We start from the raw sequence: 14,010 nt of genomic DNA on the forward strand, positions 1-14,010 counted from the left end.
GTATCATATATGCCGGCAAATAGGGTAATTAACAATACAAAGTTATGCAAACCAACAAGTTGGTAGAGTATTTTTGACATAACTGCCTCATTCACATTATTGAAAGCTTTTTATTAGATAATGAAAATTTGGACAAAATTTCTCAAGTTCTCCTCATCTGTATTTATCTTGATATAAAAATCGTATCCATTGTTCCTCTACCAGGATGCAAACTACACAGAGATTCAGGAAAGACATCAATTATACAGATGTATATATCAGAACCTTGCTGAAATCTGACAGCAGAGTAATACATCTGGAGTTGGTACATTTTATTCTGATACTATTGCCTTTCTAAAAAAAAAAAAAAAAAAAAAAATCTTGCCAGTTTTTAGGAACAGCACCATCTCTGTAAACTACATTAATAAACTCATGAAGAGACTTTGCAATATGATTGCCTCCAAAGCACAACACAAAAATAGGAAAAAATACTGAACACAAACAATAGGTGGAAAATTTTTATCATTTTTGTTCTCTTTTAATTAATTTAAAATTTTTTCTCGTGTCTTTATATTTCTTTAATATTTTTTTAATTATTTCTATTAATTTATCTTAATTTAAACTTAAATTATTGTGGAAATGTGTGTATGCAGCAAGAGGTGAGTAGAGAAGGAAAGAGAATGATCGTCACCACTGCTGCAAATGACACCAAATTTTACAAGTCAGCAAGTATTGGACATTTCCAGAGAAAAACTTTTGTACATATGTCTTTGTGTTGTTCAGAGTTTTAGAACAAGTATGTGAGCCCTGGATTGTTCTGTAGTTCCACAGACAATAAACAAAATGGGGTGGGGAGAAAATAAAAATAAGAAAAAAACAAACAAAAAAAAGGAAAGAAGCATAGAGAAAGACAAATTAAGAAAGAAAGAAGACAAAATGAAGACAACAGAAGAAAACCAATTTAGTCTCTTTCTTCAATTTGGACAAATAATTTCTGTAGTGTGCAGTCGACAATCATCATCATCATCATCAATCTTTTATTTATTAGTCATGGAAGGTAAACAGATAATTCTCAAGAGAAATGAAGAGGAAAAATATGAAGGAAACAAAAAAGAAAGGACAAAGTCTCCAATAACATCCTTCACCAGGTTTGTATCACAGTTTTTGTGGGGGGAGGGGGTGATCATGAGAAAGGAAAAAAATAATATCAGGCAGTGTCCATGTTTTTTTATGATATTACTGGTTATCACAAAGTTGTCTGTGTAGAGTAGTATGTGATGTTGATACCAACATGTTGTACAACTAACATGATATAGTGATATCACTAATTGCACATGTACACACATGTATAATGTTTAGCTTTGATAACACCAGTGGTCTAGATGCATATATGTCTCATAAAATATTGCTTGATATCAACAACTGCATATTTATATATAACATGCTATATTGTTGGAGATCAACAATTGTAAATGTATGTGTGTGTGTGTGTATATATAACATTATCAATATGAGATATTTTGATATCACCAACTGTTCTGATATATATAACAAGATACATTATTTGCTATCGCTAATTGTTCAGGTGTAGTATTATTACTGATACCACTTAAATATCTTTGTACAATATGAGTGATATTACACCAAGTGCTCATGCACAAGTTGGTATTCATGTACAATACGATATTGCTGTTATATAAATGATTTTTGATATCAACACAGATAATGTTGATATTGTTAATACCACTGAGGATTGTGTTTCTAACAGGATATAGGTGAACCTCATCATATCCATTTATAAGAATGTCATGTTGGTGTATAAAATATGATATTGTTGAACTAAAACATGTCCAGATATGACATAATAATAATAATGGTATCACCAAGTATCCATGATATTGCAGACTATCCTTGTTGATATTACTGGTAGCAATAAGTGTCAGGTCAATATATTAAATATCACATAGTGTTCTCATGTTGCTGCTATTAATATTACAAGCTGTTTGTGTTGACATCATAAATATCACCACATGGTTTCATGTTGACACTGTCAATGACACCAAATATATTTATATCGATATCACCAAGTATGTCGTTATTGTTGATAACACTAACTGCTCATGTGATTGTAGATATCATCCCACAGTCCATATCGATATTACAGATATCATCATGTTGCCATTTTAAACAAAACAACTGCTCATGCTCATTTCCTCCAGTACTGTCAAAGATAAAAGGCAAATATTTATATTAAAAGAATTTAGAAATGTCAATAGATACTAAGTAAATTGTTTTTTTAAATGGTACAACTTTGAAGTAGATAAAACTGTAAATAATAACATAGGTTAAAAAATCCTATTTATCTACTATTCTATTGTTATGAAAAAAAAAAAAAGAATTTACAATTTTTAGATTCAAAGTAGGAATTACTTATTATTAAATCAAATAAAATTTTAAAAGAAAAAAAAAAAATAGAGGTTAGTTTTCTATTTTTACTTTCTAAATCATTGATAATAAAAATGTTGGACTTCCTGGCTTCTGTAGTTGCTTACCTAACTAACAAGGTGGAGACTGAAGAAATCAATCAAGCAAAACAAACTATAGAAGAACACTGGCGCTTCAATTTTCGGTGGCTGGACAATTTGTTTTTTAACTGATTTCAGTTTGTGATCAAGCTGGAACATCACTGCCTGGGGGTATATAGTTCATTGCCTCAACCACAGTCACAGTACATCATTTATGAACTTCAGAAGGTTGAAAAGCAAAGTGGATCTGGGGAAGATTTGGTGGTAAAAGGGGCTTAGAATATAACCAAATACCAATACGTGCTTTGTCTGGTGGTCAACTGGTTCATCCATTCTCCTGCCATAATATGTTGGATGGAGAGGGGGAAGGGCAGGGGTGATGGGAGGAGGGTTTACAATGGAAACAGAAGACTTACCTGAGCCATCTTGTGGAGTTGCTCCACAAAGGCAGGCATTATGGCTGAAACACTGTCATCAATCAAATTTTGCATATAATGGACAGCTTCTTCATCAGTCAGGTGAAGAGCAAATTTATCTTGGACCTGGAAAAGATTGGAATGGATATTTCAAGCTGATGTAGATACAGACAGACACACACATACATATGCCTTCATGCAGGCACACATACATATGGCTCATGCAGACACACACACATATATACATGTGCATGCATGCACACACATGCACTGACTATAATTCAAAGATCCAATCTTGTCACACACCATGCTACATTGATTTTGTCTCAGAATTAATACAAAATAAATACACACACCTCATCACTGTCATCATTTAATGCCCATACTCCATATTGGCATGGTTTAGGCCCTGACAAGTTGGCAGACTGTGTTGAGCTCCAATGTCTACTTTGGCATGGTTTCTAAGGTTGGATACCCTTCCTAATACCAACCACTTTACAGAGTATACTGGGTGCTTTTATCCTGACCTTAGCACTAGTGAAGATTGCATTGTAACTTGCTAAGGCCTTAAAGTAGCCCCTGTAAGTGAGGGACATTGGAGAGGAAGGAAAAAGCGAATATATTGTTGCTATTATGTTAAACTGCCGTATGTCTAAATTTGGCCAAATGTGTTTTTTTTCAATATTTAATTCTGCTTGTAATAGATGGTACTTTTGGTCAAACTATTGTATCTCCAGCTGCTTCAGATATCAAGATATGAAAATTAACAAAGTGTAGTACAACAGTTTAGCATTTTTCATGTCCCACATACAACAGTTTTGCAAAAATATTTCTGACTGAAAATATCATACATGCATGGAGTTACGATTTTATGCACCGAACAAAGTATTATTTTTTAGCTGAAACTGTTGTTAATGTAAAAAGAAATGGAATGGTGAGACTATTTTTTCATTTTCTGAAAAAGCAATGTTTTGGACTTACGACACTTTTGCATAACAGCAACAATATATATCTTTTGTCAAATAGTTGTTTTAGTCATTGGACTGTGACAATGCTGAGGAACCACCTTGAAGGATTTAGTCAAACAAATCAACTGCAGTCTCTTTTGCCAAACCATTAAATTATTTGAAATGAACAAACCAACACCAGTTGTCAAGTGGTGGTGAAGGACAAACACAAGTACAAAGACACACACATGGCAAACCTCTTTGAGTTTCTGTCTGTCAAATCTAGTCTCTGGTTGGCTCAGAGCTACAGTAGAAGACACTTGTCTAAGATGCCTCATGGTTGGAAAGCAAAAGGGTTTAGTTGAACATATCCCCATTACTTATTTTTTTATGCCTGGCACATATTCTATTGGTGTCTTTTACTGAGCCCTTAAGTCACAAGGACATGAACAAACCAACAATGGTTGCCCAATGATGGGGTGGGGACAAACACAAAGACACACACATCATCATCATTATTATAACATCCATCTTTCCATGCTTGCATTGGTTGGTGAGTTTTGTTGAGACAGACTTTCTATGGCCAGATGCTCTTCCTGTCCACCTCACCTGTTCCCAAGCAAGATATTTCCCCATAGCCAGGGCCAGACATATTTTCACAGAATACTGGAAATAAATGATTAAATGATATTAATTTACAACAATCATATCATGTCAAGACAACCTATACACCAACACATACACATTGTATATTATATATGCACAACACGCTTTTTCAGTTTCTGTGTACCAAATCTACTCACAAAGCTTTGGCTGGCCTGGGACTATAGTAAAAGGCACTTGCCCAAGGTGCCATGCAGTGGGACTGAACCTGGGACCATGTGGTTGAGAAGAAAACTTCTTTATTTCATAAATTTTGCCATGAAGGCATTACATAGAGGGGGCAAACAAAGACAAACAGACATAAAGAAGCAAACTTTTTATCACAGCTATACCTGCACCTACATATATACATTATCATATATATGGAGTGGCTTCATGCAGGCATAGCATGAATTCGATCCTCGATAGCCAAATATCACTTAACACTTCAACAGCACTTTTCTCACGGTAGGTAAAACGATAGTTTTTCTGTGAGTGACAGCAGTTACATTTGCCAGATGCCAGATGCTTTGCCACTTAACACTTCTAACCTCTTCTAGGCCACCAATAGCTAGAATAGAGATATCACAGACCGCCAACGAAATCTATTGTTCTCAACAATATGTCTATCCTTCTGGCTAGTTTTGGATAGCAATAAAAACAAGAACTCTGTAAGCCAAAGTCAGTTAGAGAAAGTGACCATCAGTGAGTGTGAATGGACAACTAGAGTCATAGCCACAAGCAGGCAGCCACTAGAGACCAAACGGCCAGAGAGAAAAAGAAAGTTACAATCAGCGACTATGTGAGACAACTATCCTTGACTATCTCACTTTTAGTAACTCACTTTCTTTTCTCTGTAACATTACCATATCTCTCTCTATAAACTACTATGAGATTGTGTACACACATACCAGCCGAAATTAACTCTTTTTACCTCGCATGCTTTTCCATTTACTAATTATACATACCAACCTGTCGTGGTTTTGGATATATACAAAGTAACGGTAAATTAAAACTTCAATTGCTGTTCTTTCACTTTGCATACTGGCAACCAGCACCTTAAGAAACCATTACAATTGGTGACCCTCGATTGCAACATAGAACTAACCATTACAAATAGGCGATGACTCCGACGTTCCATCCTATTGTATATCAATTATTGTTTAACCATTATAAATATATATATATGATGGAGTGCTGAAAAGTTTCTGGCTTTGGGTAAAAGAAAATACAGAAGGAACAGTTGATTATGATTTTATTCAATACATTCCCCTCTTAAATTCATGCACTTGTTGCAGGGGTCCTTCAGTTTTTCTAAGCCCTGTACAAGAACTCAGAAGGCTGAGCCTCCAACCAGGCCTTTTGTGATACCCTTAACGCCAGGAACTTTTCAACACTCCCGCATGTATATGTGTGTGTGTGTGACGAGCTTTCACACAGGTTCTGTCTACCAAATTCACACACAAGGTATTGGTTGGAGCTATAGGAGACGCATGACCATGTTGGCAAGAAATGGGACTGAACCATGTGGTTGCAAAGCAAGCTCCTTAATCACACAGCCATGCCTGTGCATGATGTATTATGCATGGTGCAAAATAGACAAGTTTAGAGATCAAACTTGTTTTGTTGCTATCATATATATAATCATCAGGAGAGGTGTGAGGTATGATCTTTACAAGTCAACTTCTCAGTTTGCAGAAAATTGATGTTCAACAAAGACCATCTCTAAGAAACTGTCTGGGGAGGAAATTCTTGGGGGTTGGTATCAGTTCACAGCAAGAAGGATAGGAAAAAGTGTTTAGAATGGAGTTGAATGGTGAGACACATTTAAGTAATAAAGATAGGAGGGTGATGGTGTGTGGACACGAAGCAGTTCGTGGTGGTGGTTGGGGATACATTTACCTTTTTCACTGTTTTATCTGGTTCAAGAGCAATATCTGGAATGTTGGCATCAACCATAAGAGAGAAGAGATTTAATATTAAATTAGATGACCTGAAATAGAAAAAGAGAGAGAAGAGTTTAGGTGTAGGGTATTTAAGGAAGGAGATAGTTCCCTGTTGTTATGGGGTACTTAAGGAGGCAGCTCACTGTTGCAATGGGGGTAGCTTAAGAGATAGTTCACTATTGCTATGGCATTGCTAAGGATACAGTTCACTTTTGCTATTGGGTAGCTAAGGAGACGATTTACAGTTGCTGTGGGTTAGCTAAGAAAAGTTCCTTGTTGCTTTGGGGTAGATAAAAAGATAGTTTACTACAGCAACAGGATAGCTAAAGAAGGAGACAGCACACTGTTACTATGGGTAGCTAAGGAAGGAGACAGTTCATTATTGCTATGGGTAGCTAAGAAAGGAGACAGCACACTGTTTTTATGGGATAGATAAGGAAGGAGACAGTTCACTGTTACTATGGACTAAGGAGACAATGCACAATTTTCTGAGAAAGGCATAAAACCACACATTTTTGAGGATTGGGAATAGTTCATTAATACTCTAATTCCAATACTTCACTGGTACTGATCTTACCAACATTCGAACAAAAAAAAAAAAAAAAAAAAAAAAAGTAAAGTTGATCCTGGTTAGAACTGAATACCTTTATATAAAGGAATATAATAAAGGTTTCAAATTTTGACACAAGACCAGCAATTGTGGGGGAGGGTGAAAGTTGATTACATTGGCCCCAATGCTCAACTGGTCCATATTTTATTGACACTGAGATGAAAGGCAAAGTTGATACCAGCAACATTTGAACTCAGAATGTGAAGTCAAAAGAAATGCTGCTCAGCATTTTGCCTGGTGTGCTAACGATTCGGCCAGCTCATTGCCTTAAAAGGAACATAAATATTGCAAGGCTTTTTTATAATTTTCTGTTCTACTGATTTGCCAGCTACTGTTAGCACACCGGGCAAAATGCTTAGTTGTATTTTGTCCATCTTTATGTTGAGTTCAAATTCTGCTAAGATTGACTTGCCTTTCATCCTTTCAGGGTTGATAAAATAAGTACCAGTTGAACACTGAGGTCGATGTAGTCGGCTTACCCCTTCCCCCCAAAACTGCTGGCCTTGTGCCAAAATTTGAAACTATTACTAATATTAATAATAGCACAAGACTCAATTAATCCTAGTAGTAGTAATAATAATAATAATAATAAGAAGAAGAAGAATAAAAGCAATAATGCCCTGTGTAATTAATATTCATAATGTCTTTTAATAATATTAAATATTAATGATGCTTTCTGTTATCATTAATATCCATGTCTTCTAATAATATTAATACAAGCAAGCTTGCCTGGTATGCTGCATTAGGTAAACATTTATAGAACTGATTTGTTTCTTGCAAGATGTTGCATGATTACAGTTAATGATAACTAGTCAATGAACTTTATTAATTGTCTCAAATATATATATATGTCAAACTTTGTTTAATTTCCAATCCTTTATGAAAGCATGCAAACTAACCCCCACTTCTTAAAATTACTGGCCAGGTGCTAAAAATTTGAAGCCATTATTTTTACTATTATCTTTATACAATTTATTGTGATATTATTATCAGGCCTGTAAGGGTGGCAGAAGTAGTAACAAGTTGAGCCATAATTAATTTTGTTGATTAATGACATAATGACAGTGTGCAAATCCTGTCAGTCAGCTTCAACATTATATTTTATCCTACCGTTGGTCTGCAGGAAATATTTACTAAGTTTAGCTCAACAGACTACAGCTACTCGAACAGAGCATCAGTGTGTGTAGGTAGGTAGGTAGATATATATATATTTTGCAATAGAAATTTATTCAGGGTCAAGAGATCATTGACCAACCAGGGTAAACCAAAGCTCAAGTATCATAGCAGGCAGAGATGATGACATGTGGACCTTTTGTTTCGTATTAATAGGAGTCTTGTGCTATTATTAATATTAGTAATGGTTTCAAATTTTGGCACAAGGCCAGCAGTTTTTGGAGAAGGGCTAAGCCGACTACATCGACCTCAGTGTTCAACTGGTACTTATTTTATCAACCCTGAAAGGATGAAAGGCAAGTCAATCTTAGCAGAATTTGAACTCAACATAAAGATGGACAAAATACAACTAAGCATTTTGCCTGGTGTGCTAACAATTCTGCCAGCTCACTGCCATATTAATAACACTAATAATAATAATAATAATAATAATAACAAGGCCAGCAATTTTTGGAAAGGGATAAATTAATTGCATCAACCCTGGTGCTCAACTGGTACTTATTTTACTGACTCCAAAAGGATGATAGGCAAAGTTGACCTCAGTGGAATTTGAACTCAAAACAAAGACAGACGAAATACTGCTAAGCATTTTGCCTGGCATGCTAACGTTTCTGCCAGCTCACTCCCTTAATAATAATAACAATAATAATGTCTTACCTGCGTAGATGAAGAAACGCTGTGTAGCAAAGCTTTTTGAAGTCATGGAAATGGTCAGAATTGGTTCCCCCCATAGCTTCTACCATTTCTTTGCTGAGTTTCATTGGTGGAGGAAGAGGTTTGGGATCTCGGCCCAAGATGTAACCAAAATCTACATGGAAAAGACGACCTACAACACAAGAACAATTTTCTTAAATATTTATGACAACAGTTTCTGATTTAGACACAAGGCCAGCAATTTTGAGGGGATAAAGTTTAGTCAATATCATTGACCTTGTAGTAGACTGGTAGATGGGGACTTAAGTGTGGTAGTTGTTGTTTAGTCTCAAGTTAGGCCTGATCAAGTAGACCTATGATCAGAGACATTCCAGTTGTGACCATCCTGTCTTTTATCTGGAAACAGTGCATCCAGGACCATGTGATTAAAAGTGTAATTTCCTAAGACAACAGAGTGTGATTTGAGAGAAATTCAGCTGCTGTTTCTAGCAGTGAGCAACCACATTGAGGTTTTCATGATTGTGAGGAGGGAGTGATATTGAACACAATTATGACAATGATGATGATGATAATGATGACGATAGTGATGACAATGATGATGATGCCCTGAGAATGGTAAAATGGTACTGACCTGTTTTGGTAAGCAACAAATTATCCAGATGCCTGTCTCCAACACCCAACAAATAAGTTACAACACAGTAACCAGCTAAAATGGTAAAAAAGCATAAAAAAAAATGACAGAGGTGAAATTCACTTCATTAAAGATTTATATGGAATAAAAAACAAAAACATAAACAGAAACAAACCCACTTCTATCAGATTCAACATTGGCTATTACAAACAACTACAGCTGCAGTTGTTTAGCCCTTGGTCAGCTGGGATCTAGAAAACCTAAGATCAAAAGTGTCCCAGCTATGAGCATTAGTTAGATCTTTTTTCCAGATGAAGTATATTTTGGATTACATTATCTACTCACCTCTTACACTCTAATGAACTACTCTTCCTGAATCTTTATCCATATTTTCACTTATACTTATTCATCCTATTGTACTATGAGAGTATGCTCTGACTCTTTGTCACCATCATCATTGTCTTCTTTCCAGGTATTTCCCCCCACTTTTATACAATGTGAGCAAGCCATGTATTTTCTTTACAAAAAGACATCTGTGCCTGTCCCTCTGTCACAGCCTCTCAACACAAAGCCACTTCCCTTTCTAGTACAACCTCACCACAGTCAAGGGGGCTTGTTTTTTCTTGTCTAGCAAATTACTTGGTGATCTCACTAGTGTCAGTGCCATGATAAAAGTACTCAGCATTCTTTGTAAAGTGGCTGGCATTAGGACAGGCACCCATGCCAAAAACAGAGCTTGACAAAGTCTTTGGGCTCACTGGATTCTGTCAGACTGTCCAACCCATGCCAGCATAGCAGAGAGATGCTAAATGATAATGACTGATAAGTGATTTCACTTGGTGAAAGTTTTTATATATAACATAAGCAATAAGACAGAGTGACCAGAAGTGGTCCCAAGTAATGGTTGGATGCTGGTCTTACCACAACTTTTTACATAGTTGTCCATCACTTCCTGAGATATGCCATAAGGAACTCCCTCGGCAGGAGCTTGTTTACGGAAATAGTTTTGAATACTACCTTCACTGGCCAGAGCTTCTGCCACAGACACAGACTCAATAAACTGGACAAAACCTGAAATAGAAAACATAAAACCAGATGATGATGATGATGATGATGATGATGATGATGATGATGATGTGTGTATCAGTATTATTATTATTTAACATCCATTTTCCATGCTTTCAGGGGTCAGACAGAATTTGTTGAGACATATTTTCTAAGGCCAGATGCTCTTCCTGTTGCAAATCCTCACCTGTTTTCAAGCAATTTCCCATGACCAATCTTCCACGGAAGACTGGAAATGAACAACATCGCTTGTATGACTGATGGTTGTTTATAATCATCACATGATGCCAAAACATAGGTAAACACACAGAGACTAATGTACATACATATGCACACACACACACACACACACACAGAGCAGGCTTCTTTCAGTTTCTGTCAACCAAATCCACTCACAAGGCTTTGGTCAGCCTGGGGCTATAGTGGAAGACACTTGCATAATGTGCCACACACAGAGACTGAACTTAAGATCACATGATTGGAAAGCAAGCTGCTTAACCACACAGACATGCCTGTACATGCATTTATGTATATTTTGGAACTGTATTTGTCAGGCAAGTGACTTGATCTAAGACCAAGTATTGAAAACTAAAGCGATTACTATAAGAAGACACATTTCAGCCAATCAAAAAAACAAACAAACAAAAGCTGTTAACTTTACTTAAACATTTATTATTTCATGTCAAAACTTTTGTTGCACTAACTGCAACCCACTGACAGAGTTGTATGGAACTGCAGTAGAACTGTGTTAGTGATTAGGCTGCAGTGAGTGCGACAAAAATTTTGATATGACATAATAAATGTTTCAGTGTAGTCAACAGCTTTTGTGTGTTTTTTGAATGGCTAAAATGGGTAGATGGATTCTGAAAGAAGTCTTTTATATATATCTGGGCATCTGTGTATGTTTGAGTACATCATAGCATTGCATGATAGGAGTTACCAGACATCACTATCATGCAAGCAGTCTTCTGTCAAAAACATGTCAAGCCATAGGGAAATATTACCTTACTTGGAAATAGGTGATGGTTGGTGACAGGAAGGGCATCAGGCTACATGAAATCGGCTTTGACAAATTGTCTGATCCACGCAAGCATGGAAAAGTGGATGTTATGATGATGATAATGATGATTAGATGCTCAATAACTTGACTATATTTGTATTATCACCACCAACAATAGTAAATTATTTTAGAGTAATACACACCATTTTTATTACTTGTAGCAAGTACTTTGTAAGGAGTCAATTTTAAGTCAAGGTTTTCTCGTTTGAGCAGCTAAAAAGAACAGTGAAAAGATAGTTCAGTGTTTTAATTTTATGATGCAAGAGTCACAGAGTCATTCAGTAAAATTAACAGAATTATACAATACTTGATTAACCCCCACCATTTTTTAGGTAAATATCATTTATATGTGTTACAGATGTAATTAAAATGTTCACATTTAAATATATTCTTGACCAATATCTCACAACATCACACTTCAGTTTATTCAGCATCAACTTATATAAAATTACAGGTGTTTAACAGGAAAAAAAAAAAAAAAAAACCCCTAAAACAAGAATTTTTTTTGTAATACTGAAATTAGTAACATAGTCGGGAAAGGGTTAGATATCTAAATATACGAGATGAGTCGTTAATGAGACTTTAGCTTGAAAGTGTATATTTACAATATTTATACCTGTATTATGACTCAAACACCTTGACCTTTCATCAAGTACCTTGTTTGTGCCTAGAGTTAATTAAATGTTTCAGAGGACTCATTAATAAGATTATTAGTTCCCAGACTATTAACCCTTTAGCATTTAAACAGGTCATATCTAGCCCAAATATCCAACTTGTTTTACATGTGGTTATTTTTCTATGGTTTATCAACATAATTGCAATCTACTATGAGAACCTATCTCTACAAAATTTCATTTGAAAAAAAAAAATGTGTATTGTTCAGAAAGTTATGACACTCATCCTATACCTCTAATGTTAATTCTTTCTCTATCTCTCTTTTACTATCCTCTTTTCACTATATGACGGGAGAAGTCAACCAATCAACATTCATATTTGTTATTATAAAGAGATTATAGATAGATTTAACATGGTGGAGTGGGGAGAGGGGATGCAATAAAGAGAGTGAAGCATGAGAGCAGCCTTACCTTATCCATGAGTGTGAGTATTTGTTGTATGAGCTGGTCCTGCCTGGGATCATCACCATGTTTGAAAATGGTCACATACTCATTGTCATCACTTGTACAGAAAGACAGGCGGGAGGGCATCAAGGCACTCTAGATTAAAACAGAAGAGATTGGGATATCCACACAAATGTACACATACAGACACATAAATATAATATGAAAAACTTCTAGAATTCAAATCCATACTTAACAACATACATCCCAGCATTCAATTCACTATAGAATTCAGCAAACATCATCTCCCTTTTCTTGATCTCTTAATTATAAAAACACCTAATAACCAAATCACAACCAACATCTACCACAAACCTACAGACTCACAACAATACCGCCTTTTTAGCTCCATGCCAACATGGAAAAAGGGATGTTAAATGATGATGATTATGATACAATAGGCTTCTACATGGTGTTTCTGTCTACCAAATTCATTTACAAAACACTGTTGTTAGTTGGCCTGAGGTTATTGTTGAATACACTTGTTCAAGATACGCAGTGGATTGAACACAAAACCATGCAGCTATGAAATAAATTCTTAACCATACAGCCACTCTTCAATAAATACATACAAATATATTTACACACACACACACACACACAAACAGTTTAACTATGAGAGTGCCTTTGTGGTTCTGATAGTAATGGAATTCAAAGAGTCCCAGACTAGATCTGAATTGCAATCCAGAAATTATGACCCTCAAATTCATTATAGTGCATGGCTACACAAATTATTCTTATGTATAATCAAACAATAATATCTTCAAAATCCATTAACCCAATAAGGCATGCAAACTTGAATTAATCATAAATTAATAATTGTTAACTATTAGTTAGCTTACCTTAAATAGCGAGGCTCTATCAGGTATGATAGCTCGCACTAATACATCTGGGTCAAGAGGAAGAGGTAGAGGTTCAAATTCAGCAAAATTAAACTTGAATGCTTCGAGAGGATCTCTTAATAATCCCTGTAGTTTTTCAATCTAAGGAGCAGAAGAAGGAAATATGATTATATATATATATATATATATACACATAATTAAGGGATCAGCGACAGTTGCTTCACCACATACCGAAGTTCAGAAATAGCAGCTAAAGTGCTAAATGTATAAGAACTTTTAAATAAGTTCTTCACTGATAATGGTGTTTACATATCGAAGGGCTTGGTAAAAATTATTAATTATTAATTTATTAATAAATTAATAATCCTTTACCCTTTTATTTGTATATATATATATATATAT

The 14,010-nt window shown here is 35.4% G+C and overlaps 1 protein-coding gene across 1 annotated transcript in view; it reads right to left on the bottom strand.

Moving 5' to 3' along the window:
• Window positions 1-490: 490 nt before the first annotated feature.
• Window positions 491-14,010, bottom strand: part of LOC106868964 (phosphatidylinositol 3-kinase catalytic subunit type 3) — a 77,725-nt gene continuing 64,205 nt past the window's right edge. Inside the window, exons 15-23 of the mRNA XM_014914439.2 lie at window positions 13,609-13,749; window positions 12,734-12,862; window positions 11,792-11,861; window positions 10,445-10,594; window positions 9,524-9,598; window positions 8,896-9,064; window positions 6,412-6,502; window positions 2,921-3,046; window positions 491-2,200 (exon numbers count right to left, since the gene is read on the bottom strand). Coding sequence (XP_014769925.1) covers window positions 2,186-2,200; window positions 2,921-3,046; window positions 6,412-6,502; window positions 8,896-9,064; window positions 9,524-9,598; window positions 10,445-10,594; window positions 11,792-11,861; window positions 12,734-12,862; window positions 13,609-13,749 — 966 coding nt within the window. The 3' untranslated portion in view covers window positions 491-2,185. The remainder of the gene's footprint in view (window positions 2,201-2,920; window positions 3,047-6,411; window positions 6,503-8,895; window positions 9,065-9,523; window positions 9,599-10,444; window positions 10,595-11,791; window positions 11,862-12,733; window positions 12,863-13,608; window positions 13,750-14,010) is intronic.

The sequence above is a fragment of the Octopus bimaculoides genome, chromosome 17 (genome assembly GCF_001194135.2).
Source record: "Octopus bimaculoides isolate UCB-OBI-ISO-001 chromosome 17, ASM119413v2, whole genome shotgun sequence".
NCBI classification, from domain to species: domain Eukaryota; kingdom Metazoa; phylum Mollusca; class Cephalopoda; order Octopoda; family Octopodidae; genus Octopus; species Octopus bimaculoides.